General features: G+C 51.6%; 1 protein-coding gene and 1 long non-coding RNA gene across 7 annotated transcripts in view; one reads left to right on the top strand and one right to left on the bottom strand.

The window, feature by feature from the left end:
* Positions 1 to 606: 606 nt before the first annotated feature.
* FHL2 (four and a half LIM domains 2) overlaps positions 607 to 27,172 on the bottom strand; it is a 45,991-nt gene continuing 19,425 nt past the window's right edge. For 2 of the 6 annotated variants that reach the window (XM_061155832.1, XM_061155835.1), the window contains 5 exons: positions 13,836 to 14,013; positions 7,336 to 7,510; positions 2,577 to 2,746; positions 1,685 to 1,871; positions 607 to 1,069 (listed from right to left, as the gene is read on the bottom strand). In XM_061155832.1, coding sequence (XP_061011815.1) covers positions 918 to 1,069; positions 1,685 to 1,871; positions 2,577 to 2,746; positions 7,336 to 7,510; positions 13,836 to 13,991 — 840 coding nt within the window. In that variant the 5' untranslated portion in view covers positions 13,992 to 14,013 and the 3' untranslated portion in view covers positions 607 to 917. Of the gene's footprint in view, positions 1,070 to 1,684; positions 1,872 to 2,576; positions 2,747 to 7,335; positions 7,511 to 13,835; positions 14,014 to 14,943; positions 15,019 to 22,945; positions 23,079 to 24,973; positions 25,071 to 25,290; positions 25,598 to 27,172 lie in introns of those variants that run through there. The other 4 variants (XM_061155834.1, XM_061155833.1, XM_061155837.1 and 1 more) reach the window with 4 other exon arrangements.
* LOC133065123 (uncharacterized) lies at positions 23,221 to 27,113 on the top strand. Its single transcript, XR_009694852.1, has 3 exons — positions 23,221 to 24,142; positions 24,482 to 24,678; positions 26,826 to 27,113. It is a non-coding gene; the product is annotated as an uncharacterized LOC133065123 (long non-coding RNA).

The raw sequence follows: 27,172 nt of genomic DNA, 5'->3' as shown, positions 1-27,172 counted from the left end.
CTAGTTCAGTAAGTACATAATAGCTCTGTACATTTTTTCTAGTAAAAATTATTGATCTTTTTTAAGCATATTTGAACTTTTATATATATATATATATATATATATATATAAATTTTTTAAGGCTAATAATTAAAGCTTTTGTTGTTGCTGTTTGGTTGCTAAGTCCTGTCCAACGCTTTGCAACCCTGTAGCCTGCCAGGCTCCTATGCATGGGATTTTCTAGGCAATAATACGGGAGTGGGTTACCATTTCTTCCTCCAGGGGATCTTCCTGACCCAGGCATTGAACCTGCGTAGCATGCGGAATCTCAATTCCCTGAGCAGGGATTGAACTGATGGCGCCTGGAAGGGGGACGTGGACATGCAGTCTTAACCAATGGACTGTCAGGAAGTCCCATAAAGTGTTGTTTATACTCAGAACCTGAATGTTTCATCACCAGATCACACACTGCACCTGGCAAAAGATTTTGCCCTGGTTACCTTTATTGTAAGCCATGTCATCTTGCTTTCAGCCCCACAGGACAGGAAGTTACACCAGAAGTACCAACTCATTACCTTACGGTAGTTCAGAAACAGACAAGTCTGTGACAAATTGATTGCACTTAAATACGCGTGAAAGAAACGTTTATAAAGATATCACTCAACAGGATTTTTACACTTGGATTGGTCTCGCTTGATTACAGAAAGTCAAAGCCCTTTCCCGCCTAAGGTTTCCATGAGTTTTCTCCTTCCCAAGCACAGAGTGTGGATTAAAGGACTTAAACAGGTGAGTATTGCTGAGAAGCGCAGAGGGAAAGGCCCGCAGTGGCCAGGGCACCGGGTTGCAGCATTGCCCGGTGGAGGCGAAGGAAGCAAAGAGCGTCTGTGTGCAGCGCCAGCAGGGACCTGGGTGAGTGGGGGAGTCGGAGGCGGGGTCGCTCAGATGTCCTTCCCGCAGTCGGGGCACAGGATGTCGTCCCTCTCCGTGAGGAAGCCTCGGCCCACCAGCGACAGCGAGCACTTCTTGCAGTTGAAGCAGTCGTTGTGCCACTGCCGTTCCTCGAAGGAGATGTACTTGGTACCGCCCAGGCCTGAGGAGGTGGGAGGAAGACCGGGTGAAGATGGGGAGGAAGGAAGCCGGGTGAAGATGGGGAGGGAGTCGGATGAAGATGGGGAGGAAGACCGGGTGAAGATGGGGAGGGAGCCGCGGCCTGGCTCCCGCACTGTGGACAGCGTGAGCTGCTTACAACCTCGAGGGGCTGGGCTCCACGTTTAAACCAGATTCCATGCTCAGGCTGGGGAGTTCCGGAGCCTCAGAAAAATATGACGGGCTCCAACACTACGTGGTCATCACTCATCATGAGACTCCTGCCGTGTGTGTGTATTCTTCCTACTGTGCGTCTGGGAACTGATTTCTGTTACTCCTTCACTGTGCACCTCAAGTCTGGTGCGCAAAATTTCTCGATGCAAAGAATGAGGGAAAACAGGTGGAACATGGCCTCACGGAGGAGACGCTGCGTGGGCCGGGGTGGAGGGATGGACTCTCCGGCACAGGGTAGTGGAAGCCGAGAGCGGATTAGGAGGACGTGTGCAGAGAAAACCATCCTTTACTGAAACAACAGGACCTCAGCTAACACCGGACACCCGCAGGAAGGGGCGGGGTTGGGGGGGGTGGGGGGTGATGCAGGCCCGGATAGGACGCTCACCGCTGATGGGGTTGGCGCAGCCGGCGCACTTCTTGGCGTACAGGTCGCAGAAGCAGCCCAGGCAGTAGGCGAACTCGTCGCGGGACGTGAAGCGCTGGCCCGACAGGGGCTTCTTGCAGGCGGTGCACACGAAGCACTCGCGATGCCAGGGCTGCTCCCGGTACGTGACGCCCCCGGTGGTGATGGGCTGCGGGCAGAGGGGCCTCAGCTCCCGCGGCGCCCACACCTCCGCAGGGCGCGCGGCCCTCGCCCCCGACACGCTCTCCAGACGGAAGGGCACCCCCGCCACCTCCGTCCCCAGCGGCCGGGCCTCCACCGCAGACCTGGCTCCCCGTCTGTGACCGGGGTACCAGGGTTATCTGCCCGGGGAAAGCACAGCCTCCTGGCTGGCAGGAGGGCAAAGCCGGAGACTCCTGGCGGGCGTGGACGCGTCACCCGCCACCCGCGGCAGCCCCGCCCCTCGGCAGCCCCACCTGAGGGCAGGTCCCTGTGAGCATCTCTCTACCTCCAGGGGCACCTCCTCCAACAGTCTATTCAGCTACTCGGGCGTTAGAAGGAAGAGCCTTAACAAACACCTGGGGTTGGCACCACCGTTGAACCGGCTTGGAACCGGCTTCTTGGAAGGTGTGGAAAAAAGCCCAGGGCCTGCCTCCCTACCGTGTCTAGTGGTGTTAGGACACGGCCCTGGACAGTATGATGAGGGGTCTGCTTCCACCCACCCCACCCCCACCCCCGGGAGACCTTTCCAGTTTCCTTGTCTCCTCCCTGGCCCGGTCCAGGGCTGGTTTCTCATTTATCCGAGGAGAGCGGTGAGCGGGGAGACCTTGGGGATGGGCGGAGGCTGTTGAGGAAGGGACACCAGACAGACACAGGCCGGGGGAGTGAGAGGTACCTTCTTGCACTGCACGCACTGCAGGGCGTACTGCCTCTCATAGCAGGGCACGCAGAAGTTCTCGCTGTCCTTTGGGATGAAGCTCTTGGTTCCGATGGGCTGCTGGCAGCGGTGGCAGATGAAGCAGGTCTCGTGCCAGCTGCTGCCCTTGTACTCCATCTTGCGGGTGCCTGTCGGGGGTCAGGGAGACAGGAGCTGAGTTGTTACTGACCACCGGGGAGGCCCAGCGACCGGTGCTGAGAACCTGCCGCCCTCCAGTCCTGGGACTCGCGTAGAGTCACTTCAGCTCAGAAGGCTTGCCTCTCAACCGGCAGCTTTCCTATTTAGTCCGTTCACAGCCACACACCTGGCTCCCGGAACAGAATCTGTACATAGTCAATACTTAACGTGTTGAACAGGGAGATTATGAACATTAAGTGGAAAAAATCCTTGTCTTTCAGCTTGTGAAATACTAACAGACACCTGGCACACCTCAGATTCATCCTTGGGAAATATGCATCTGGAGCACGGGGACCAGAGGATGAACACCCATCTGGTTCCCAGTGGGGTGGAGATGGGCGGGTGTAAGTGGACCTGTAGTCTAACGTTTGCTTCAGGGAGGAGCCTTAGTATCTCTCACATGATGCAGCCGGCTGTGTAGACTGAGCTGTGATGAATCCTAGTGGTTAAAACTCACCTGCCTCACTTGTACTTCCATTTAACAATTTTCTGATCTTACCTCATGATATTCCATTTCCTTCCGAAAAAAAGTGCCATCAGCTGAGAGGTTTACATCATTTCTCAAGCAGACCAGAAATCCTGGAGAAAACGCTATTGATTCACCCCTCCCCAACCACCAGGCTTGATTCACAGCAAGGAGAGCTGTATTTGTTTGGATTTCTTCCCCATATTTGCCAAAAAAAGAGCATGTATCTGTTTATAGAAAGAGATGGTTTAAGTAAGAGAAACGTGTATGCGATCTCCCTTTGTGAAGTACTACAGAATTTGCAGGCTTCCCAGGTGGCGCTAGTGGTAAAGAACTGCTTCCCAATGTAGGAGACACTGGGGTTTGATCCTTGGGTCAGGAAGATCCCCTAGAGGAGGAAATGGCAACCCACTCTAGTATTCTTGCCTGGAGAATCCCCAGGGACAGAGAAGCCTGGTGGGCTACAGTCCATGGGGTCACAAAGAGTCAGATGTGACTGAAGCGACTTAGCAAGCACTTAGCATGCACGCAAGGAAGGACTTAGGGAGAAGGAGTTTCTTGGATGAAGAAACAGAAATCAGCATTCCTGATACTTGGGCAGCTCAGGGGGCAGGCCGGACTCTGTGGGTCATCACCAAGGTCTTCCCAGACATAGCCGCAACCCAGCCACTGGCTCATCCTCAACCATGGATGTTGTTTTGTGGTTCTTTCCACTCTGGCCACCCACTGAGCTCACCTGAAGGACGGAGCCTACAGACTAATATGAGTCAGACTGAACTCAGATCAGGGAGCAAGAAGGGAGGCGGCTCTGGAGCTGGAGGCAGGGTGTGGGGGCTTCGTGTTGGGACGCAGGCATCGGGTAACTAGTTTTTAGCACTAAGACTGAAATAACACAGTTGAAATGACAGTCAATGGGCCAAATTGTAGCTGGCTGGAAAGGAGCTGAGCATCGCTCCAGAATCATGGCCTGCTTGTTTTAGCAGGCATCATTTTTTCAGGATCATTTTCTCAGCTTCCTGGCCTTTAAGACCCAGGCACCACCTTCCAGAAAGAACAGGAGGTAGGGGGCACATGGTGATCTTCAAAACTGTGATTAAATTGTGAGGCAATGAATCCTGAAAATGGGAAAAATTACATCAAGCAATTAAATTTCAGGTAAAAGTGGTGGAGGAACTTTGCTGTAAATTCTAGAACCAAAATCTTTGGTCTCTGGGGTTTTAATTTCCCATGTACACCTCTGACACTGGTTCTTTTAACCTCTGACCTTCCCTCTGGTCAGACACCAAAGGATTTGTCCATAAATATCCAACGATTGTGAGTCTCACTAAAGCACCCAAACCAGACCACACATGCCTTCTGCATGTTCAGAATGAGCCTTCTGTCCACCCCGGAGCTCGGGGAGATGTCCAGTCCTAGGTCCCAGGTCCCAGGTCGGGCACCCCCAGACCTGGTGCAGACCTTGCGGTCCTTGTGCAGGGTCGCCAGCAGGGAGCGGCAAAGCTCCTCCTCCTAAAGACCTGCAGCAGAGGAGGAGCCAGGGGACCGAGTACACCTCCTGGAGGAAGGGGTGTCTTTCTGGTTCAAAGGAGCAAGTGAGGAATCTGAAAACTGGTGAAGGCCTGGCAACAGCGTGAGGCTGCCTGGAGGCCATGCTGCACCTTCGAGCCAGGGCTCAGCATCCCTGCGTGGGCTCGGGAGCCTCGTACCTGGGGTTGGTGACTCACAGCTGTGGGTGCCAAGTGGGGACGCCTGTCCTCTTTATCCAAGTTCACTGCAGAAGCCGCAGTGCCAGTCTGCATTGCTCTCATCTTGATTTAGTTGTAGCACTTTTGAAAATCAAACCAAGGAAGGAAGCTAGCTAGCACTCTGATCTAGTTTTGTGGGATTTTTTCTGTTTGTTTTTTTTTTTTAAGTGTCTAGTACTTGTTTTATTTTTGCAGGCCTTTTTTTTTTGCACTGCCTCTGGTGCGTGGTCCATTTCCTCTGCCAGATCTGCCCTCTTCTGACTTCTCCATCCGCTGAAATCAGGTCGACCTTGAGACTGCTCAAAGGTCATGTCTCCAAGGGCCCCTTTCCTGGCTGCCCTGCTCTGGCCTAGTGCCTCCATCACAGCAGATACCACCCAGGCTTCTACTAAAAACCCCAACAGCAGAGATGGTGAAATGCATGTCCCTGGGGAGAAAGCAGGGCGGAGGGAGAGGGAAGCAGTCCTCAGAGACCAGCCTGCCAGAATCAAGAATTGTCTTGGTGGCCTCAGGAATTTTAGGAAAAATTCACCTCTTACTCTAAGGTATATTTGTCTTTGTCAAAATGGCAGTGAACATTTTTCTTCCCAATCTGGACCACTGCCCTGGGAAGCTGTGTCTTTCCCCACACGCATGGCCCTGGCTTGGGTCCCAGCAGCTGGGCATCCCCTGGGTCAGTCTCCTTGCAGAGTCAGGAGTCTGACTCTAAATGATCCCTGCAGCCTGAGTTCTCTGCATGTGTCGGCGCAACCCCAGCCACTGTGTGGACTAGCATGACTCTGCAGGACACCTAGGTTTCTACAAGCTGACATTCATTCTACTGAAGTTGAAAATTCAAAATCCTCCCTCAAACTTCATCCTGCACATCTTATCAGCGTGTTCATGGATACAGCACATTTAAAAAATCACTTTTAAGGGGCATGACTTTATGTTTGTTTCCATTCACCAATGTAGTGAAGTCCTTTAAAAGGACACTTAGAATTTAATGATCCCGATGCTGGAAAAGATTGCAGGCAAGCAGAGAAGGGGGCGACAGAGGATGAGATGCTTGGATGGCATCACTGAGTTAATGGACATGAGTCTGGGCAAACTCCAGGAGATGGTAAAGGACAGAGAAGCCTGGCATGCTGCAGTCCATGGGATTGCAAAGAGTCAGATAGGACTTAGTGACTGAACAACAAAATTTAGTGTATTTGATATCCCTTCTAAGTTCGATGCCAAGGAGGACTTTGGCAAACTGGACCTCAAGTTCTTGAGTAATTGTTTATGAAGTGAGCTAAATATATAAATACAGTGGACAGATAATGATGGACAAACATTGACCGTTATTCACAGCCTCAAAAACTAAGGTATCTTAAATGTCAAAAACATTTACTGATTAAGAAAATCCCCATATAAAACCACAAACCTAAATCACTTAATTGCACACTTTTAGTTAGAATAAAAAAATTAATTTACTCTTGGAGACCAATTTTTTTCCTAAACTTCACTCATGCTTTATCAGATTATTTAACACAATAGTATTGCTGTGGGTTGGATTCCCTTGATAAGTGAGTGTGCCCTTAATTCTAAAGCTTCCCAGGACTGAAGGAAGCACATCCTCTAAGACACTGTCTTGAGGACAGACACTTTCTTGAGCAATTTCAGGGCTCCCCAGGCAGCAGCATCCAGCTTCCCAAGAGCTGGGGACCTTAGACCTATGCCCTGCTCCCACCATCCTGAGCCTGGTTTGGGGGCCACACCCCAGAAGACAGTCAAAGGACAGAGCCCTCTCTTGATTTTATGCGGCTCTCTGGCAGAGATGCCAGATTAATGAAGTCTCAGGTGGGATCGGCTGAAATTCCAATTTACCTGGGAGTCCTGTATTTTATTCACTATGTCTGGCGAGGTTACTGTGCAGTCGCCCCTTACTGGTCATACAGAGGACGTCACTGGACCCTACGTAGCCGATGAACTATCCAGGGTCCAGATCTTAGGTTCTTCTTGCCCTCGCTTTGCGTGTCTAACATGCATTTTTTGAATACTGTGTTGAAAAATTTCATATAGCATTTTTGTCCATTCTATTCTTTAAAAGAAGATTCCTGTCTCCCATAAAGCAAAGATTCCCCACCCCCCACCAAAAGCAAGGGACACAGTCCCATCTTCCCCCATCAACAGATAGGTCATCCATCACCGGCCACTAGAGCCAGCTGCGGTCAAGTTTGCCAGGATGTCACCCGCATGGGGCGCAGCACCCAGCTCCCAGCTCCAGGTCCAGCACGAGTGTGCGGGGGTGGAGGGGGGCGTGGGCAGGGACTGGGGCGTTAGGGCTTGGGGACTTGGTGCCCACCTGGCATGATGCTCTTCTTGCACTCCTGGCATCGTGACGAGTACTCCTGAGAGTAGCACTCAGCGCAGAGCAGCTGGTCCTCCTTGGCAGCGAACGGCTTGTCCACCAGGGAGCCCCGGCACCGAGAGCAATGGAAACAGGCCTCGTGCCAATGCCGGTCCTTGTAAGACAAGTCCTGCAGACCCGGAGCCGAGAGACGGACACGTGAGAGGGGCCGGGGGCAGGGAAACGGAACTCGAGGGGTGGAACGGGTCAGGGTGGGGTACGTCTCTTGCTCCTCTCCAAGGCACTGTTTAGAAGCTTCTGAAAAACAGGTAGCTTTCCCTGGGAATGGTCTGTAAGAAAGAGAAGCTGCACATGAAACTCATCAGTGCTTCTCCTGGACACACAGACCTTGGGGGCCCACTGGCCACAGCACGCGGGACAAACCCAACCAGGCGCGAGGGGGTGGTTGTGATTCCCGGGGCAGGGAGGCTGGGCTGCAGGAACCTCAGAGACAGAGCCTGGGGTGGGGGCCCTGGGTCAACCTGGAGAAGGGGGGAGAATACGTCCAGGAGGTGCCACCAGCTGAACATCAAAGTCCAGAGGATGCGTGAGCTGGGCAGAGAAAGGGCACAGACCAGGAGGGCCAGGACGAAGGGTGCCGGCTGGGAGAGTTCCCACCGGGCTGGACCAGGAGGCCAGATGAATGTACCCAGGTGAGTACAGTTCAGCTCTGTCCTTGAGAATTTGAATAAAGTTGACAAACCATCTAAAGTCCTGTCCACTGAGGACAGTGATCAGCCTAATTAAAGATGAGTTGGGGTTTGGATCACGTGATCACTGTTGTAATGCTGATCATGGAATAAATGCATTTAACAATTTTTTTTTTTTTTTTGGTATGGAGAACAGTATGACAGGCAGTTCCTCAAAAAATTAAACAGAGAATTACCCCATGACCCAGCAATTCTACTTCTGGGTACATGCCCCAAAGAATTGAAAGCAGGAATCTGTAGACCCAGATTCACAGAAGCCAAAAGGTAGAAGCCACTGATGTGTCCATTGCAGACTGAACAGATAGTGATGGACAAACATGGACTCTTATTCACAGCCTCAAAAATGAAAGAAATTCTGACACACGCTGCATGCATGTGTGCTGAGCTGACTCTGCACCCCTGTGGACTGTAGGCCACCAGGCTCCTCTATCCATGGGATTTCCCAGGCAAGCATACTGATGTGGGTTGCCATTCCCTTTTCCAGGGGATCTTCCTGACCCCAGGGATCAAACCTGGGTCTCCTGTATTGCAGGCAGATTCTCTACCAACTGAGCCCCCAAGAAAGCCCCCTTGACACTAGAAAGTTCCCTCTAAATCTGATACTACGCCCTGTCCTGACTAGATCCTCCAGAGGGAGGCCCAGCTCTTGGCCTCCACCCTCGTGAGGCTGTTGGTCATTTGGTCGCTCACTGTCCCGAGTCCCACGTCCTGCATTCAAGGGAGGGGCTGCTCACACCCTGGCTATGGCATGGCCCTCCAGGCTGGTGACAGCAGCTGCCTGGGACCCTCCCCCACCATCCCACACCCACCCTGGGGGTCTGGTCACCATCCTGCCGAGATTCCTGCTGAGCTGAGTCACCGGCCGTCCCTGGGGCATCCTCACCCCCATGCACAGCTGATCCCTCTGTCTGCCCTCTCTTGCACACGCACACACACACACACACGTGTTTCTGCATTAACACACAGCAGCCCTGAACTGTTCATTCAAAGACATTTGATAATTCTTAAACCTTCTGACAAAAATGTTTTTCTTGAAGATAAATACCAATCTACGCCCACGCTCTCAGGGGCCATGGTGAGTCACAATTCTCTCTGAACAAGCTGGCATCACCATCAGTGGGGCGGGGAGGGGGGTGGGCTGAGGTGGGACGACAGCTCACCCACCCCCGTTCCAGTTGCCGGCAGCGGCGACCGCCCCAGGCCGAGGACACCTGACGTGCAGGCAGGTGGGAAATGTGGAGTAACCGCCCTGCATACCTGCCCTGCCACTAGTACCCTTGGGGACCCTGGGAGCACGTGTCTAAAAGGCCTGATGTATTCACCCCAGCGATTAAACTTGAAGGCTCCAAACTCAAGTCCTGGCTCCGCCGCAAACCTGCCGCATGGCGGGGGGTGAGGGGGTGCTGGGTGGAGGGGGTCAGTCACCTGACCCCTTCCAGCCTCAGACGCCACCCGTGAAGCAGAGATGATGGTGAAGAGTTGACCACAGTCCTGGCACATCGTAACTGCTCGGCTAACGGTCTTCAATCCCAGCTCATGGTGACAGCAGGTGCCCTGAAGCGTCACCTGCTGGGGTCGCCTTTACTCATGAGACGCGGATGGAGTCCACGCCCTCCTCTAAGAGCGCCAGGTCCCTGGGCTCAGTCAGTACTCTGTACAGCGCTTGCAGCCTCTGCGGCCCTTCTAACTCTAAAATTCCCTTAATCCCCTCTTGTTTTGAGCCACACAGTGACCCCATGGAATAAGGTTTTATTCCTACTTTATAGGTAAGCAAGTTGAACAGAATGATGCTAAGATGCTGTGAACCCGGTCCCCTGCATCCCTCTTCCTGGTCTGCATCTGGCAGGGCGCAGACCTTTACCGGGCCTGGCAGCATCTTTACAAGCAGGCCCCAGCGTGCTCGCCCAGCCTCACCTTCTGCCCCAGCCTCCTCTCTGCGGCGTTCCCCTCTCCCCTGCCCATACCCTGGCTTGCGCTGTCCTGGCCTCCGAAGGCCCTCGCCCTCATCCCTCTTGGCTATGAGGCCCGGCTAGACACCAGTTGCTCCACGATGCCTGTGTGGCCAGGAGTGATGCTGGCCCTGCGGGAGGGGGTACCACCCCCACGGGCATGCCTGGAAGAGCCCGCATCCTGCAACTTGCTCAGGGCGCTTGTGGGAAGCTCCACCTGAGGCTGTGCCAGCAGCTCCCCTGGGAATCCTCCTCTTCTCCTGCCATCCGCACACGTCAGTCTGAGTCAAGTTGACACTTCGTGTCCCCACCTCCTCTGGACTCCCTTCTGTGGGAAAGCCCACTCTGCATGGGCGCCAAGGTGGGAAAAGGCCACTGGCTTTGCTGGCTCGGGGCTCGTGGGGCTGGACTGGAAATCGGCACAGGAAGGCCGAGGCATCTGGTCTGGTTAGGTGATCTGACCTGGTGCCTGAATCAGGCTGACGCCTGCTCTAAACGTGTGTCTGTAAACTGGGCTCTGAGTGACTCTTCTCACCGCTGACATTCGCTGCTCCAAACGGAGTTTCAGTCTTACAGTACCGAGCTAGTCTTGTCTTGCTGAATTCTGTTGTGTGTTGAGTCTACTGGGTGGTCCCCAGAGACACCAGTGAGATGCCAAAGGTTCAAGGCTAAGAAGTAGGGACTCGCTGACTAACTTTCAAGAACTTTGAAACATCCTAGAAAATGCCCGTTTTAAGGTTTTCTAGAGAGCGTGCATGAAGGGGCAAAAAAGAAAGGAAGAAAAAATAAAATCTTCAGCACATCCCAGAAAAACTAGCAAGGCTAATCCTATGCACATAGAATGTCATAAATTGCTGTAAAATGTTTGATAAACAACGTGAGATTAGGTGCAAACACTTCCTTTTCAGTTTTCCATGTTTCTATTTCAGAGACACTCCTAACGTGGGAAGGGCTTGTGGCTTTGCTCTGCCCTTGTTGAGGCCTCGGCTGAGCCGTGGGTCTGAAGAGTGGCCTGGAGGGACATCGCAGCCCCCCAGTTAATGGGAGCAGTCCAGGGCAGCAGGGTCACTCGCTGTCCTCTGCCCCCCGTCTGTCTCTCCCGGGCTGGGACAAGCTCAGCTGCTTATTCCCAAGCCAACCAGTCCCCAGACCCGCAGGACCCTGTCGTATCAGTGGGTGTGCCACGTCATTCGTGCTCAGCACTTTGCAAAGATGTTCCATGCTTTGTGTCAGTCAGGCCACCATGTTCCCATCCGTCTGGTCATTCAAATCCTTGAAGAAAGACTCTGGCAGAAACCCTGGCACTTACCCTGTTGCCAGGCTCGGGGTTCACTTCCTGAAAGGCAGGCACGTTTCTCCTGCCATCACTTTCTCTGCAAAGCCAACTTCGTAATTATTTCCAAAAGCCAAGAAAACTGTTCCAAATATTCCAAACCCCACATGCCAAGGTCTAACTGCAAGTTCCCTTCTTTGTTTCCTTCCCAAATGCACAGAATCACATGCTGAGACTCCACAGTGGACCGTTACCCAGGTTGAAAAGTTCAGCATGATTGACTGAACAGCAGTCTTGACTCTGCAGCAGTCTTGTTGATTTTGGCCGCTTGGGGGGGATTCTTGTTTATTTACTCATAAAGCATGTGCGGAAGGATAAGAAGTTTCAAGGGCCTGTCCACTAAATCACACTGAAGAAATGATCAGTGACCTTAGTTTTGTTTTCACGTTAGCTCCCAGCCAAGGATGACTAGCCCCAAATCTCCAAAACATCTCCTTCAAACCAGAGTTGGTAAGTCAGAAAAAGACAAATATCGTATGTGAACGCATATATGTGGACTCTAGAAAGATGGTACCGATGGACCTATTTGCAGGGCAGGAGTGAAGACGCAGATGTAGAAGGCAGATCTGTGGACACGGAGTGAGGAAAAGGAGGGTGGGATGCACTGGGAGACTGGGATTGACGTGGATACACGACCATGTGTAAAACAGAGAGCTAGCGGGAAGATGCCGTGTGGCAGAGGGAGCTCGGCGCGGTGCTCTGGGATGACCTAGAGGAGCAGGATGTGGAGGTGGGAGGGAGGCTCCAGAGGGAGGGGACAGAGGTATACATATAGCTGACTCACTTCCTTGTACCCAGAAACCAACACAACACTATAAAGCAATTATGCTCCAAACGACCCCCCAAATCCCAGAGCTGTTCTCTGTCAGAATGGTATCTGAAATGCTCACCTACTTACGTCTTTTCCAGGGAGAGCCTTTAGAAAATAATAAGTTTTTCTCTGCCTATTAGTTCTCCCTCAAAGCAGATGTTCTTATTGATGTTTCTTTAGTGAAAACTGATAGGGTGAAGCTTCAGGAGGCCTGGGGAGGGGCTGAGCTGCAGAAAGAACAGGGGCGCAGTCGGCAGAGAAGAGGGGACAGGAGTTCATACCACCAGCACCTGCTCCCTGGGCTTCCCAGGTCATGCTAGTGGTAAAGAACCCAGCTGCCCATGCAGGAGACATAAGAGACTCGGGTTTGACCCCTGCGTCAGAAAGATCCCCTGGAGAAGGAAATGGCAACACACTCCAGTATTCTTGCCTGGGAAATCGCATGGACAGAGGGGCCTGGCGGGCTACCGTCCATGGAGATGCAAAGAGTCGGACGACTGAACACACACACACAGCTGCTCTTTAGAACTCTGGCTGCTTCGTAGCCGCACATGTGAGAACCCACGGCCCAGGCTTCCTCGTCGTTGCTCCACTTTGTAAACACGTAGACGGGCACTGAGGGAGTCAAGACATGGGCCTGAGATCACACAGCCTGTGAGACAGAGGGCCAGGCTGGAACGGGGCAACTCGGGGTCCGAGCTCTCCCGCTTGGCCTGGAGACGAATGCAGAGGGACTCAGACATACATGCCCCCAGAGTTGGAGGTCGGAGGGCTGGCAGCTTTCAGGTGAGCAAGACCAGCTGCTTTTGCTCCTGGTTGAAGCCAAAGCTCCTGTGGTTTTGAGGTTCCCCATGTCCCTTCCTCTCAGGACGCACTCTGCTCTGGAGCCAGGACACGTCGTGACTGCAGCTCAGGCTCCAGCGGCTGGCATCCCACGCCCCTTGTCTCTGCTCAAGGCAAAGTCTGCCTTCCCCACCAGATGGAAATTATGCCTAGACTGTTACTAAACACACAGAGACAGAAGCTGGTGTGCGACCAGCTGCTCACCGCCTGCCCTCGGAAGGATGAGATGCAAGATAGATGCAGGGCAGACGCGAAGCAGAGCCAGCTGCACCGGCTCAGCCAGCAGCTACACAAGCTGACCCTCCCCACGAAGACCAGAAGCTCCCCGGATGCCCCCGGGCAGCCAGAGCCTCTGAAACCCTCCACCCAAGGGGCGGGCGCCGGGTCACCCACGCCACACTCACTTCGCAAATATTGACCTCGCACACCTGCCCTGTGACTCAGCCCAGGAGGAGAGCTGGGAGCCGCAGGGGAGCAAGGGATTGGGCGGCAGGTGTCTAGTTAGATAAGGATGCTGACCTGGAGCCATCAGAAGTGTACCTGGGACGCCAGGCGCGCACGTCCCGGAAAGCCCTGAGCAGGTGCTACTGGGAGGGGGCAGAGACCAAGCCTTCAGGGGGAGGCTAGAAGGGCTCATGCAGGGTCCCAGCCCAGCAGAATGGGGCTCGGGAGTGTTCAAGGTGATGGGGACCAGGACTTGAGTGCAAACTATGCAGAGTAACATGCGGAGCTGATGTGGGGCCCAGGGAAGCCGGGAGGCAAGGGAGGACGTGGGGAGCACGGGGGGACCCCCCAAGGGGCCGGCGTACCTTGCAGTCACAGCCGATCAACTTCCCACACTCCTCACAGGTGCTGGCGAACAGGGCCTCGAAGCAGGCCACACAGTAGGGCTGCTCCTCCCGAAGTACGTACTTCCTGCCAAAGAGCGAGTCCTCGCAGTGGTGGCAGTCAAAGCGCTCCGTCATCTTGGCCCCGGATGTCTGTCACCTGCCAGGGAGGAGAGAAGGACAGGTTCCAGTGAGCACGCACATGGCACGACTGTCCCCCTCCATCACGGTCACCTTGACCATCACCTTCACCATCGGTGGCTCGTCTTCTGGGTGAGCAATCGACACTCACCCCTGACACGCCTTGTCATTTTCAACTTTAAAAAAAATTATCTGGGGGCAGTTCTGTGTCCGAGCGCATTCCGCTTCCCTAGAAGTCCTAGTTCTTGGTGACCGTGTCAGGAAAAGTGATCTTGATGTTGGACACAAGAGTTGGAGCCAGAGCCCTCGTCCCCCAGGAGGAGTGCTTGCCCCAGACATGACGGAACTGCACGTCGCATCTTCCCCATCTTCTGCCCCCAGAATAGCTCGGCAGGGACAGAAACAACATGCTCATTTCTATAAAAAGACTTTCCACGCGCTCCTCTATGATTCATGAATTTGAATAAGGAGAGACCACAGAAGCCAGGGAGGGTCGTCGGAGCTGGAAACCCGAGGCCTAGGGAGCACATCGGCCCCTTCCCCCCACCAGCCAGTGAGCAGGATGCAGGGAAAGGCTGGCTTCCAGGCACAGACAGGGATTATCACAGTAGGAAACTCGGAGACCGAAATCAACCGTCTCCCCAGGCGACACCTCGACTTGCATTTTTCCAGGATGAGTGTGGCTTGTGCGTGAGCAGAATGGACTGGGTGGGATAGAGGAAGGCAGGACTTCCCCTCCTCCTCCTCCCCCAGTGTGGTTCCTGCCCCAACATGTCAGAACCACCCCACAAAGAGCCCGTCTACCCTGGGAAGCCCAGGTGTGGGGAAACGCCTCCATGCCATTAGAAAAACAGCCCAGCTTCTCAGGTGGCAATATTTAATTGACGGAAAAGTGAAAAGCTTTATAAATGATTAAATCTGGAGACAGGTGTCAACCTGCATAACTCACAGGGATGTTTCACAAACTGATGAAACTCAATTCGATTTTCGGTCATCTCCACCCACTGAAGAGTGAAATTCCAAAATGATACCCTAGGGTGCAAATAAAATATTGCTGGCTGGTTTACGGTAATAGTGAACTTCACTGTGTTTATTAATTTTGTACTTTGTGTATACAAGATTCTGACGACTGTAAGCAAAGAAACGGACAACTTTCAGGAGTCCATACTTGGTGACTTCTGTGTTTATAGGACAGTCTTTTTTTCCCGAAAGTATTAAACTCGCAGCTGGACACATGTGGCAAGATCCATCCCTCTAAATTGCTCTTCCTGGAGTTAAAGAAAACATTGCCGGGATATTCTTGAGATAACATCACAAGATGAGGCTCTCGAGTGATCTTTGTTCTGAAACCCAGTGTATGAATATCACATCTGTCCTAAGGGCATCTCAGGTTTCAGCTGCTAAGTTGGCAGAAGACGCCATGCTTTCCTGAAATCCCTGTTACTGGCCTTGAAAGTGGCCACCGTTCAGTTCTTTGCAATTAAGCACCGTCCTTCCAACCTATGGATTTTTCCACAGAGGCCGCCATTTAACTGCAGAATCTTATTCCCTATGCGGGTCACACAAATTTAAGAATAATGACCTGAAGATTTGAAATAAGAACGAGGAAAGGAGATAGGGTTATAAAAAATAAATTTTTAAAATCTGGGAACTACCCAGGAGATTATCTATTAATACAACTACCTTGTTTTATGGGCTTCCCTGGTGGCTCAGTGGTAAAGAATCCGCCTGCCAATGCAGGATACTGAGGGTTTGATCCCTAAGTTGGTAAGATTCCCTGGAGAAGAAAATGGCAACCCACTGCGGTATTCTTGCCTGGGAAATTGCATGGACAGAGGAGCCTACTGGGCTACAGTCCATTCGCTTGTAAAGAATTGGATATGAGTGAGCGACCAAACAACAACAACCTCATTTTATGGACGGAAAAAGGGGAAGCCAGGAACACTGATGGAAACAGAAGACTGTATGAGCACTGGTTTCCAAACAGCCCTCTCACTTAGAACAAAACAGACTTCCAGTCTGCATGGAAAAGTGGTTCCACACTGGTTTGGAAGAGCAGCGGCCCTTCTGGGGGAAGGAGACAGGCTGTACCAGTAACCCCCATCGAGAGCCATTCCTGTGCTCTGGAGCCATGAAAGGGGGCACTGTTTTCTCCAGGGTATTGCCCCAGCAATGCTCATATGCCTGGGATGTGCTTTCTGCCTCCTCTGACTCCACAGGACTGTGACAGAAGTCATCTAAAACAGTAAACAGTGAGCACACGCAGGGCTCCACGGCGGATAAAGAGGACTGAGGCGACACAGTGCCCCCGTCCTGATACTGACTTCCAGCAGGACGAGTGAGGTCCCCAACAGCCCTCCAGACCCGTCGGCCCCCACTTCTGCAGATTGTTTCAGAGACTGGCGGATCGCTCTCCTACCTCGACCCTTATCTCCTCTAAGTCACAACAGCTTTATTGACCAGGACAGTGCTTATTCTTAAACCAACAGGCTGGGGTGGAAAGTAAGACCACTGCTAATTAGAAGCAGAGCAGATGGACATGAATCTGAACCCATCTCCAGTGAGTTCCAAGAAGCACAAGCCCTGAGTCTCAGAACAAGCAGCATATGAGCTCCTAAGGAATCTAAGAGGCTCCCTTCTCCTACAGAGTTTGAAACCAGTTCTTTAATCTAATGCTACCAAACAGAAAATGACACAATTGTGTATCCAAAGTTACACTATCAATCTTAAGCCTCTGCTTAATGGGAAAATTTTTAACTATAGTCTTGCATTAGACTTTCCCTATAACTCCACTTTTAAATCTTACAATATGCCTGATTTTTATTTATTTATTTAAATGGGGCTTTCCCTGGTGGCTCAGATGGTAAACAGTCTGCCTGCAATGCAGAAGACTCGGGTTTGACCCTTGGGTCAGGAAGATCCCCTGGAGATGGGAATGGCTACCCCCTCCAGTATTCTTGCCTGGAAAATCCCATGGAGAGAGAAGCCTGGCAGGCTACAGTCCAATCTTTTTAAGCCTCTGTTTAATGGGAAAATTTTTAGCTACAGCCTTGTGTTAGACACCCCCTATAACTCCATTTTTAAATTTTATAAAATGACTTATTTTTATTTAATTAAAATTTTTTCTTTTTTTTTTAACTTAAAAAAAATTTTTTTTGGGGGGTGCACCACTTGGCATGTGGGATCTTATTTCCCAAACTAGGCATCGAACCCATGCCCCCTACATTGGAAGTGCAGAGTCTTAACCAGTGGATCGCCAGGGAAGTTCTAAAATGCTTGGTTATTCATTCATTCCAGAGGCATCAGCTGAGCTGGAACTGTGTGAAATGTTATCCAAAATGCTGTAGCTACAAAGATCAGTAAGATACGGGACCTCCCAGAGGGAATTTGTGGTCTAGTGAGAAATGGATGCATGGTGTGTATCAAACACTCAGTTCTACGCTCAACACCCCGAGGGAGAGACCTGAAGGGTACCAGGGGAAGCAGGAGGAGCAGCCCCTGAGTCACCCCTCCTGGGAGGTGGACAGGCTTCCTAAGATGTTACCTGTGCCGGGAAAGAGTTATCCAGGTGATGATGTAGGCAGAGAGCGGAGGCTTGGGAACGGGAATTGGGGTGGGGAGAGCAGACACCCCAGGAAGATGGGAGTGACTCGAGTCACTTCAAGAGCAGTCAAGATGAAGCTAAAGAGATAGCCAGAGGCCAGGGGAAGGAGGGCCTGCGGCCATGACCCTGAACACAGATTGGCCCCACAGGCAGTTAGCTGTAGCACGTGAACTCCTCAGCCTGCAGTGAATGAAGATTTACTGTGTGGAAGCCTGACTTCACTCCATGGGGTTGGGGGAGACAAAACCAAGAGGCAGTGACTCTTTCAAAATGTTTTTGGGGTGTCCAAGGCCATTTCTGAACCATTTCCTCAAACAAAACCTGAACACCTTGTTTTGTTTTGTTTTTTACCTAATTGTGCACAACCTGCTCACCCCCGCCAAAACACCACATCCCTCCCTGTGGGTTACCTGTCACTCAGACCATCACCTGTGCCCAGATGCTGACAGCGCAAAGCAGTAGCAGGCAAAGAGACCCTGGACCTCAGGGATGACTGCCAACTTGTCGCTCATGAACTGAACCCAGATCCCAGTGTCCGGGAGTTCTTACACCTCCCCCAGGTTAAGTCATCCTCTGATGTCATTCCCCCTCGGCTCTGAACAAGAAGCCGATCATAGGGGACATGTTTACAGATGTGGCTGCTGGCCCAGCCGACGGTGCTGGGTGTAGACAGTCCTGGGGCAGCTGGCAGGCCCGGGGTGGTAGGAGGGAGGGAGCTTTGATCTGAGTCTCTCCACCTGTGCTGACTCAGGTGTGAGGATGCAGGTTCAGAGAGTGCGTAGGGCTCCCCACAGAAAATGATGACTCTACAAGGTCCACAGGCTTGTACATGTGAGCTATTTTTATCCTCTCAGATGTAAGAACTGTCAAAGTCTGGGATGGGAGGGGGAGTGTGAGAGCCAGGAAGAGAAGAGAAATGAGGAGGGAGGAGGAGAGGAAGTGGAGAAGGGAGGAAGGCATTAAGAGCAGGGAAGAACATGCCTCATTTTAAAAACTTTTCATTTTGTATTGGTGTGTAGCCGACCAACAAGGTTGTGATAGTTTCTGGTGAACAGTGAAGAAACAGAAATATGATCCAAAAGGATACACACACCCCAGTGTTCACTGCAGCACTATTTACAGCAACCAAGACATGGAAGCAACCTGAATATCCGCTGACAGAGAAATGGATAAAGATGTGGTACATATATACAATGGAATATTACTCAGCCGTTAAAAAGAATGCAATCATGCCATCTGCAGCAACATGGATGGGCCTGGAGATTATCACACCGAGTGAAGTAAGTCAGATAGAGAAGTAGAAATATCGTATGACATACCTTATATGTGGAATCTAAAAAGAAATGACACAGATGAACTTACAAAACAAACAGACTCAGGGACTTAGAGAACAAACTTATGGTTGTGGGAGTGGGGAAGGATGTGGGGAAGGGATGGTCAGGGACTTTGGGATGGACAAGCACACACTGCTACATTTAAGATGGATAACCAACAAAGACCTACTATAGAGCACAGGGAATTCTGCTCAACGTTACGTGGCAGCCTGGGTGGGAGGGGAGTTTGGGGAGAATGCATACATGTATATGTATGGCTGAGTCCCTTTGCTTTTTTTTCCCCAGAAACATTTCCTGGGAATCAGGAGAGGGGCAGAGTTCCAGGCGTCTGGCCGGTCCTTCCTGAACAGCAGGCCTTCCATGTAGCTTTCTCTTCAGTGCTCCCCCTGCCAACTAGGCACCTCGGCCTGACTCCAGAGATGCCCTCTGCCTCCAGCCCCACGATGCCCGTGCGTCTTTATCCATGCTGCCTGATGAGACTGGTCTAACAGCCTTGATTCCTCCCGAGAAATCTGCAAACATCCCCGGAGCCATCCCACAACCTGCGACGCAGCCTCAGCAAGTCAGTCCTGACGAATCCCCACCCAGCTTTCACCGATAGCCAGGTTCCAGGTGGGAACCACTGTTGCTTACCAGCATCTGGAGCTTTCTAGGGAGGATTCAGAAAACCAGTCTGCAGCATGTGGGCTCTTTTAAGGAATATATTTGAAAATGCAGTGTTTTCCTGACACCACAGGATGCTGATTGCCTGTGTACCCCCACCCCTCAACCATAATCCTTGCAAAGGTGTCACCAGGTGACAAACATGGGTCCAGCACTTCAGGGACACATGGAGAATGAATGAATGGACACGCAATGGGTGGTGGGTGAACATGCATATCCCAGAGCACAAACATGTGGGCAACATCCCCAGAGGAAACGAGGCCTCTGTTATGTGGACAACCCACTTTGCATAGCAAACCCCAGATGTAATGCGGTTTGGCATCCGACACCGTTACAGTTTCTAAAGCAACAGATTTAAGCTTCATTCTTTCTTCTCCGCCTCTGGCCTCGTCCCTCTTCCAGATAAACTGCTGCTTCCTCAGCGGGTAGAATTGTTCTTATTGTATTTGGATCCACACCCATGTGAGCACACAGCTGCATGGCCCCCGGATGAGGCTGGTCAGGTCAAGAAGCCCACACCCCCCAGGAGATGCCCTCAACATCTTTGTGTGGAACTACCAGCTCCCTAGACCCAGGCTCCAGGCGCCAGGGGGGCCCGGGGTGTCCCACACAGACACGGTAGCCTGTAAACCAGAGGTCTCTGTCCAAAGGCACAAACTCACACCAGCAGAGAAGCCAGAGAACGCTCTGCACCAGTTTGCTCTTCTGTGGACAGAAGGACAGACACAACAGACCCGCTCACCCCAAAGCTCTTGCCAGCTGAATTGTTTCTATTAAACAGAAATTCTGCTGAAAGGGAGAGGGACACCATCTCAAAGGATGTTGTTATTTTAAAAAGTATTATAACGTATTTAAAATCCTTTGGAAATCTACTTTGGGATTCTTGGTAAGAATGACTATATCTTGTGTGTGTGTGTGTGTGTGTGTGTGTGTGTGTGTGTGAGTTCAGTCGCATCCAACTCTTAGTGATCCCGTGGACCGTAGCCTAACGGGTTCCTCTGTCCATGGGATTCTCCAAGCAAGAATACTAGAGTGGGCTGCTAATTCCTTCTCGAGGGGTTCTTCCTGACCCAGGGATCGAACCTGCATCTCCAGCATTGGCAAGCGGACTCCTTACCATTGAGCCACCTGGGCAGCCATACCTGTTGTATATTTAAGGATTAATTTACTGAGTCTTCAGTGAGTATATAGGCAGGGGTCATGAATGTATTATAACTTGGTATATTTAACTAGTAACTTTCAGAAACATTTAAAAAGCTTGAGTCGTTTATGATCGTGTTAAGAAATATTTTGTGTGAGAGACAAGGCTTGGATAAGGTGAGCTGATGTCTTCGGAATTACTTTTGGGTAGTACTGAATAACGAAAAGGCCCCAGGTGACTGAGATGAAACACACAGTCTCCGGAAGAGTTGTCTAGTTCTAGTTCTAGCTCCAAAGAATTTAAATCACCTTTAAGATTCTATCTGGCAATTTAATCTCAAAACACATCAGCTCTGTCTGCACAGGACAAGCATAATTACACAGGCTAGGATGGTTGGCAGCCTCGGGTCCTCAACTGGCATCAACGTGTGTAGGGGGAACCCGGCCTCTCTCCCTCCGCTTCCTGCTTACCTGTCGCTCAAGTAACCACGTTGGGTTTCACAAGAACAAAAGGAAAAACTCTCACTCCCCTTCATCCGTCTCCTCCCATCTCCAGAAGGCAGCTCGCAGTTGGCTCCCGTCTGCCTGGCCTTCCATCTGCTATGACCCCAACTTCCACAGAAGACCAGCCCCCTCACTGTACTCACAGCCCCACTCCCCTTGGTGTTTTTTTTAGCACAACCTGCAGGATCCTGTCACGACAGGCATGCACATCTCCTGCTGTTCCCACCACTGCCTAAACTGGCTGATTCTTATCTGTTCCAAAGGTTGTACCATCAAACACAGACAGACCTATTCTCTTGAAACACAAACGTTTACAGGCTTCAAGGATGCCCTTCAACCCTGGTTGTTACTTACTCACAAAAAAAGGGCAGCCACTTCACCCATGGGCACAGACATCACTGACCTCACTTAGAAACACTTAAAGGAGATCTTTAAGCCACAAACTAATTTAGGGCCGGCAAGGTACCGCTTACACAGGCCAAGGACGAGCAGGGTGACATGTGATGTTCAAGCTCAGACAAGGCGTGAGAATCACCCATGAGAACCAGACTGAAGATCAACAGACCAGAGGCTGCCCCCGAACAGCTCATCAGAGACCCAAGAGGGCGGGCAATCACAATTTACAGTGAAGGGAATGTGAAGACCACCAGTAGCAGTAGGATGATGGAATCTTTAAAAACCAAGATGGGGCCAGGGGAGGAATTGGGAGATTGAGATGGATACATATACACTATTGATACTAGGTATAAAACAGATGGTTAGATAGCATCACCTACTCAATAGACATGAGCTTGAGCAAACTCTGGGAGGTTGTGGAGGACAGGGAAGCCTGGCGTGCTGCAGTCTGTGGGGTCTCGAAGAGTCGAACACAATTTAGCAGCTGAACAACAACAACAAAAAATAGATGACTAATGAGAACCTGCTGTAGGGGACAGGGAACTCTACTCAGGGCTTGAGATGACCTGGGAAGGAAGTTCAAAAAAGAGGGGATGCATATATACAAAAAGCTGAACCATGTCGCTGCACAGCAGAAATTAATGTAATGTTGTAAAGCAACAGTACTCCAATGAAAATTACAAAAAGCAAAACTGAGCTTATGGAGAGAACTGCGAAGAAAAGTTACTGAGAAATGGTTGGAGTCAGGGTTCTCCAGAGAAGCAGAACTGAAAGTATGTATTATATGAAGAGGCTGATTATTAGGAATTGTATCATATTATTATGGAGGCTGGAAGCCCCAAGCAGCTGGCAAGCTGGAGACCTACTGGCAAAGGAGAGCTACGAGGTCTTGAGTCTGAAGTTCCAGTCTGAGTCTGAAGGCCTGAGAACCAGGGACCAGAGGTGTAAATTCTAGTTCAAAAGCCGGCAGGCTCAAGACCCAAGATGAGCTGAAGTTCCAGCTGTGACCAGGGCCTGGAAAGGACCGAGCCCCAGCTCCGCAGTCAGGCATGGGGCATCCCCTCCTGCTCGGCCTTCTATTCTACCCAGGTCTCCAGCTGACCGCACGAGGCCACCCCAGCAGGGCAGGGCGGCTCAGGCTACTGATTAAATGTTAATCGCATCCACAAACAGCCTCCCAGACATACCCAGAAGTTACATTTGTGTCTTGGCACCAGGTGACCCAATCAGGTTGACGCACAATGAACCACCACAAGAGCTAACACTGCAATCCACCAGTCAGGACAAGAGAGGCCATTCACGTAACTCACCCCAAAGTCACTGCCGGCCTCGGGTTCTGGAAGACTGGCCTCACAGTCCCTAGAGATGGGACTGTGCATTCAGTTCCAGGTGGTCATTTTCAGGAAGTGACCACTCAGTGTAAGTCCATGTGACAATGTGGCTCTGATAAATCTGGTGTAAGAGAATGACCAGGAAGTCCCCAAAGTATCATTCTGTTCGTGGGAGCTCATGGAACTGGGTTATCTCCTGGCGCTGAGTCAGAGCAGCTTAGGTAAGCTACCTCCTCCAGCCTCCTGCTGATAACAAGGCAGCCGGAGCCCCAGAGGCTGGGAAACAGGCCCTCGGGGCAGGACAGGAAGAGAACCCAGGCCTCCTGAGCCCAGACTTTTTTTTTTTTTTTCAATATCCTGCTGGGCTACAATTAGATTCTTTCGGTACTAGAAGTGACTTAACAACAACCCTTAACAACAACCGTGGGTGAAGGTATGCAGTTACGCCCTCATTGAAATGTTCAGGTTCCCCCACCCCCACCCACCCTCAGCTTAGTGGTTAGAACTCAGGCTCTCAAGTTAAAGCTGTCTGGGGTCTGCTCTTGGAGTCACAGTTTCTAAGCTGGGAAACCTTGAGAAAAGTTAACTTCGATCTCTCTGTGCTCCAGTGTATCTGCAAAAATAAGGGGACTATCCATTTTGTATACACTGCTTCTGATGTGTAGGCTTTATAATAAACCCTGCAAGCAAGCCATCATCCTGTGTTTTCAGGTTGTGGAAACCAAAGCACTAAGAGTTTAGATGACCTGGCCAAGACTGCACAGCTTGAGGCTGAGGGATGGGGAGCGACGGGAACCTAAGCTCAGGCAGCCTAGCTCCAGCCCAAGCTCACAGGCTACCAGCCACACCTGCCTCAAAGCACGTTCATACCTGAGCCTACCCCACTGTACCTGGCTGGTGGGAAGCCAACACAGCCCTGTGAGCACGCAGAAACATCGAAGCACACCAGGTAATAGACACTGTGGAAATCCCATTCTGTTAACTCACAACCCTTAAAAATACAGGCTGGAAAACACCGTGAAAAAAAATCATACAGCTGCACAATGAGATATTCTTCACTGTTTGCTTTTATAGGACTTGAAGTGTCCGCCTAGGAATGCCTGTACTTCTCAGACTCTCCTCACATGTTTCTTAGTCGAAACCACCTTCAGGATATGAAAGCCTCCTCCCTCAAAGGTATTATTACAAAACGCACATCTGCGGGGTTAGTGCCAAGAGGGTGGGGCCTAAACACAGTTCTTGGAATTCTAAGTCCCAGAGGTGGGTGGGTTACTGCCTCCCAAGTGCCCTAGTGCAGCATAGGTGACCAGGTTAGACTAATGGGAATGGAAAGCCAAGTGGGGATCTGAGAGTCAAGAGAATTAATCCTTCCTTTAAAATAGAAACATTTAACACTTGGTTCCTGCAATTTTAGGTATGCTAAGATATCACAGGAGTCAGTTTAAGATGAGTACTGTGTTTTGTTTTGTTTTTTAAAGAAGCCCGTTTTGGTTTTATTCTGCTCTGATGTTTCAGGTTCAGATCTATGCCTGAGGTCACCGGCAAGGTCCAGTCCTTTCTATCGCAGGGAAAGCCTGGGTGGCCAGAGCAGACTCACTCGGCCAGTGCGCCAGGACCATTGGCTTGGTGACCCTCCTCTCCAGGAGGCTGGCTGCCGTCCTCCCTTCGGGATGAGGTGGGGTCCATCCCCAGCCGGATCCCTCCCACCTAAGGTACCTCTAAGGTGTCCCTGTGGGCCAACTCCCCTGTCCCTGGATCCCCGCCCCCCCCATGGCCGGCTCCCCTCTGTCTGGGTACCCCCACCACCAGACCTCCCATCCCCAGATCCCCCACCGCCAGCTCCCCCTGTCCCCAAGTCCTCTTCTGTCCCTGGGCTCCCCTGTTCCCAGGTCCCCCACCACCCCAAGCCACATTGTCCGCAGATCTCCCTCTTCCTCCGAGGTTCCCTTGTCCCCCGGTCCCCCACCGCCGGCCCCCCAGTCCCTGGCCCGACTGCAGCTCACTCACCGCGCGGCGGCTCGCGGACAGACGGCGGACGGCAGCGGAGGTCCGCGCGGCTCGGCCCGCGGAGAGGCGCGCCCCGCCCGGAGAACCCCGCGTGTCATTTGACCAAATAAGGAGACGCTCGCTGGGCGGCGCGGGCCAGGCGGGCGGGCGCCCCCGGGCCCAGGGCGGCGCTGGGGACCCCGGCCCTTTGTCTGCCGCGGGCGTTTCCTGCGTCCCCGGGCGTCGCGGGCGCCGGTTCCAGGGCTCCCGCCAGGTCCCGGGCGCGCGGCGACCCCGCCGGGAAGGTGCCGGGCGGCGGCGGAGGGGCGCCCACTTACCGGGTCTGCAGGAGCGGGAGGCGCGCCGGGGCGCGGGGTGGGGGGCGTCTCTCCGCAGCCCCCGCGGCTCCTGTGCCACCAAGCGAGCCGGCCGATGGCAGGAAGGATGGGGAAGGCCGGGTCTTTGTCCCGCGGGGGAGGGGACGGGAAGGACCAGTCCCCACGCTCCAGGCCGGAGGAGCGCTCTTTGGATGTTCTGTGGTCTCTCCGGGGCAGGGAGACCCAGGCGAGCTGGAGAAAGCGCCTCCCCCACTGGATCCCAGCCCCGCCGAGCCCGGCCTGGGGGCTCAGCGGCACGGCCTGCGGGCCAGAGCGCACAGCAGCCGGCCAGGACCGGGCGCGCGGGGCTGGAATTGTCCTAGCGCGCAGCCGGGGTGCAAGGTGGGCGGATGGAGGCCGAGGCAGCACAGAAGGCCCGGGGGTGGACGTGGCGCGTTCAGCAGGAGTGGGCCTCGGAGAAGGGAAGCAGTCGGGTTGATTTCTCCTGTTCGATGCTCTGTGTCCCCTGATGCGTCAGCGGGTCCCCATTATAGAATCACAGAACCCCAGCGCCATCCTGTTAGCTGTCACCCACTAAGATGTAGGGCATCTCATTGGACCCTCGCCCCTTTAAGGTAAGGGCTAACACTCCTGCTTGAGGGTAGAGACATTTCTCTCAGAGGGGTTTGCTAAAGGCAAATGATTCTGGCAGTGGTGATCTGACCTGGAGTCTGAGGAAGGCAAAGCCCTGTATCCAACAGGGGAGGAGATGCCCTCCGCCCAGCAGTCACTCCAGGGCCGCGGGGGCAGCGACTCGCCCCAAACCTGACCCCTCAGGACTCCCTTCCCTGCTTCCTCCTTGATCCTTGAAGTTTTTCACCAAGAACCTAAGTGTGGGCTCCGGACCTGATTCCTCACTAACAGTCAAAGCAGGCCTCATCTGGAAATCCAGAGCAAACTGTGTATAAAAGCCTTTTTCCCTCTGGCAGTTAACCTAGGTTACGTTGTCAGGTGTGGTGGTTTAGTCTCTTAGTCATGTGTCCCCCTCTGTGCGACCCTGTGGACTGTAGCCCACCAGGCTACTTTGTCCATGGGATTCTTCAGGCAAGAATACTGGAGTGGGTTGCCATTTCCTCCTTCAAGGGATCTTCCCAACCCAGGGATCAAACCCCTACCTCCTAATTCTTTACCACTGAGCCACTAGGGAAGTATTGTTGTATATTTAGTTGTAAATCACATAATGACCACCTAGGTCCAGAATGATGATCCTAAATCTTAAGCAAGTTGAAAAAAAATAATAAAACATTAATTTCTGTATTTTATCTTCTTTCTGCTTTTCTCCTTGCTTACTTAATTTTTTTATTGCTATATTTTTCAGCTTTCTAAGTTGAATGTTTAATTCATTTATTTTACTTTTCTTTTTGATTGATATAGATATTTAGTTATCTATGTTTTCTTTTAATAACTAGTTATGCCACACAGATTCGGATATGTTTTTTCTTGATTATTTTAAGAAATTCTACAGTTTAATTTTGCATTTTTCCTTTGACCTAAAGGATAGAGGAGCATATTAAATGTCCCTATGGGGATGTAACCAGCAAAATCCAGCGTCTGAAAGCAAATTCACTCAGTTTCTACAGTAATATCACTCAGGAAGAAGAAGAAAAAAGAAGAAAGAAAGAAAGGAGAGAGGTGGAGGAGAAAACCAATAAATTTAAAAAATAAAACTTAACCAACTGCAGTGAATGGATGAAACTTATTGAGATTCTGAATCAAAGAACAAACTATTGAAAAAATAATTTTTCATGAGACAATCTGGTGAAATGTAATACTAACAAATGATGACATTAATAAAATAATATTAATTTATTTTAGATATGCTAATGAAATTACACACACATTT

The sequence above is a fragment of the Dama dama genome, chromosome 11 (assembly GCF_033118175.1).
Source record: "Dama dama isolate Ldn47 chromosome 11, ASM3311817v1, whole genome shotgun sequence".
Taxonomy (NCBI): Eukaryota; Metazoa; Chordata; class Mammalia; order Artiodactyla; family Cervidae; genus Dama; species Dama dama.
The sequence above is the reverse complement of the archived record's forward strand: the minus strand, read 5'-3'. Positions and strand labels throughout refer to the sequence as shown.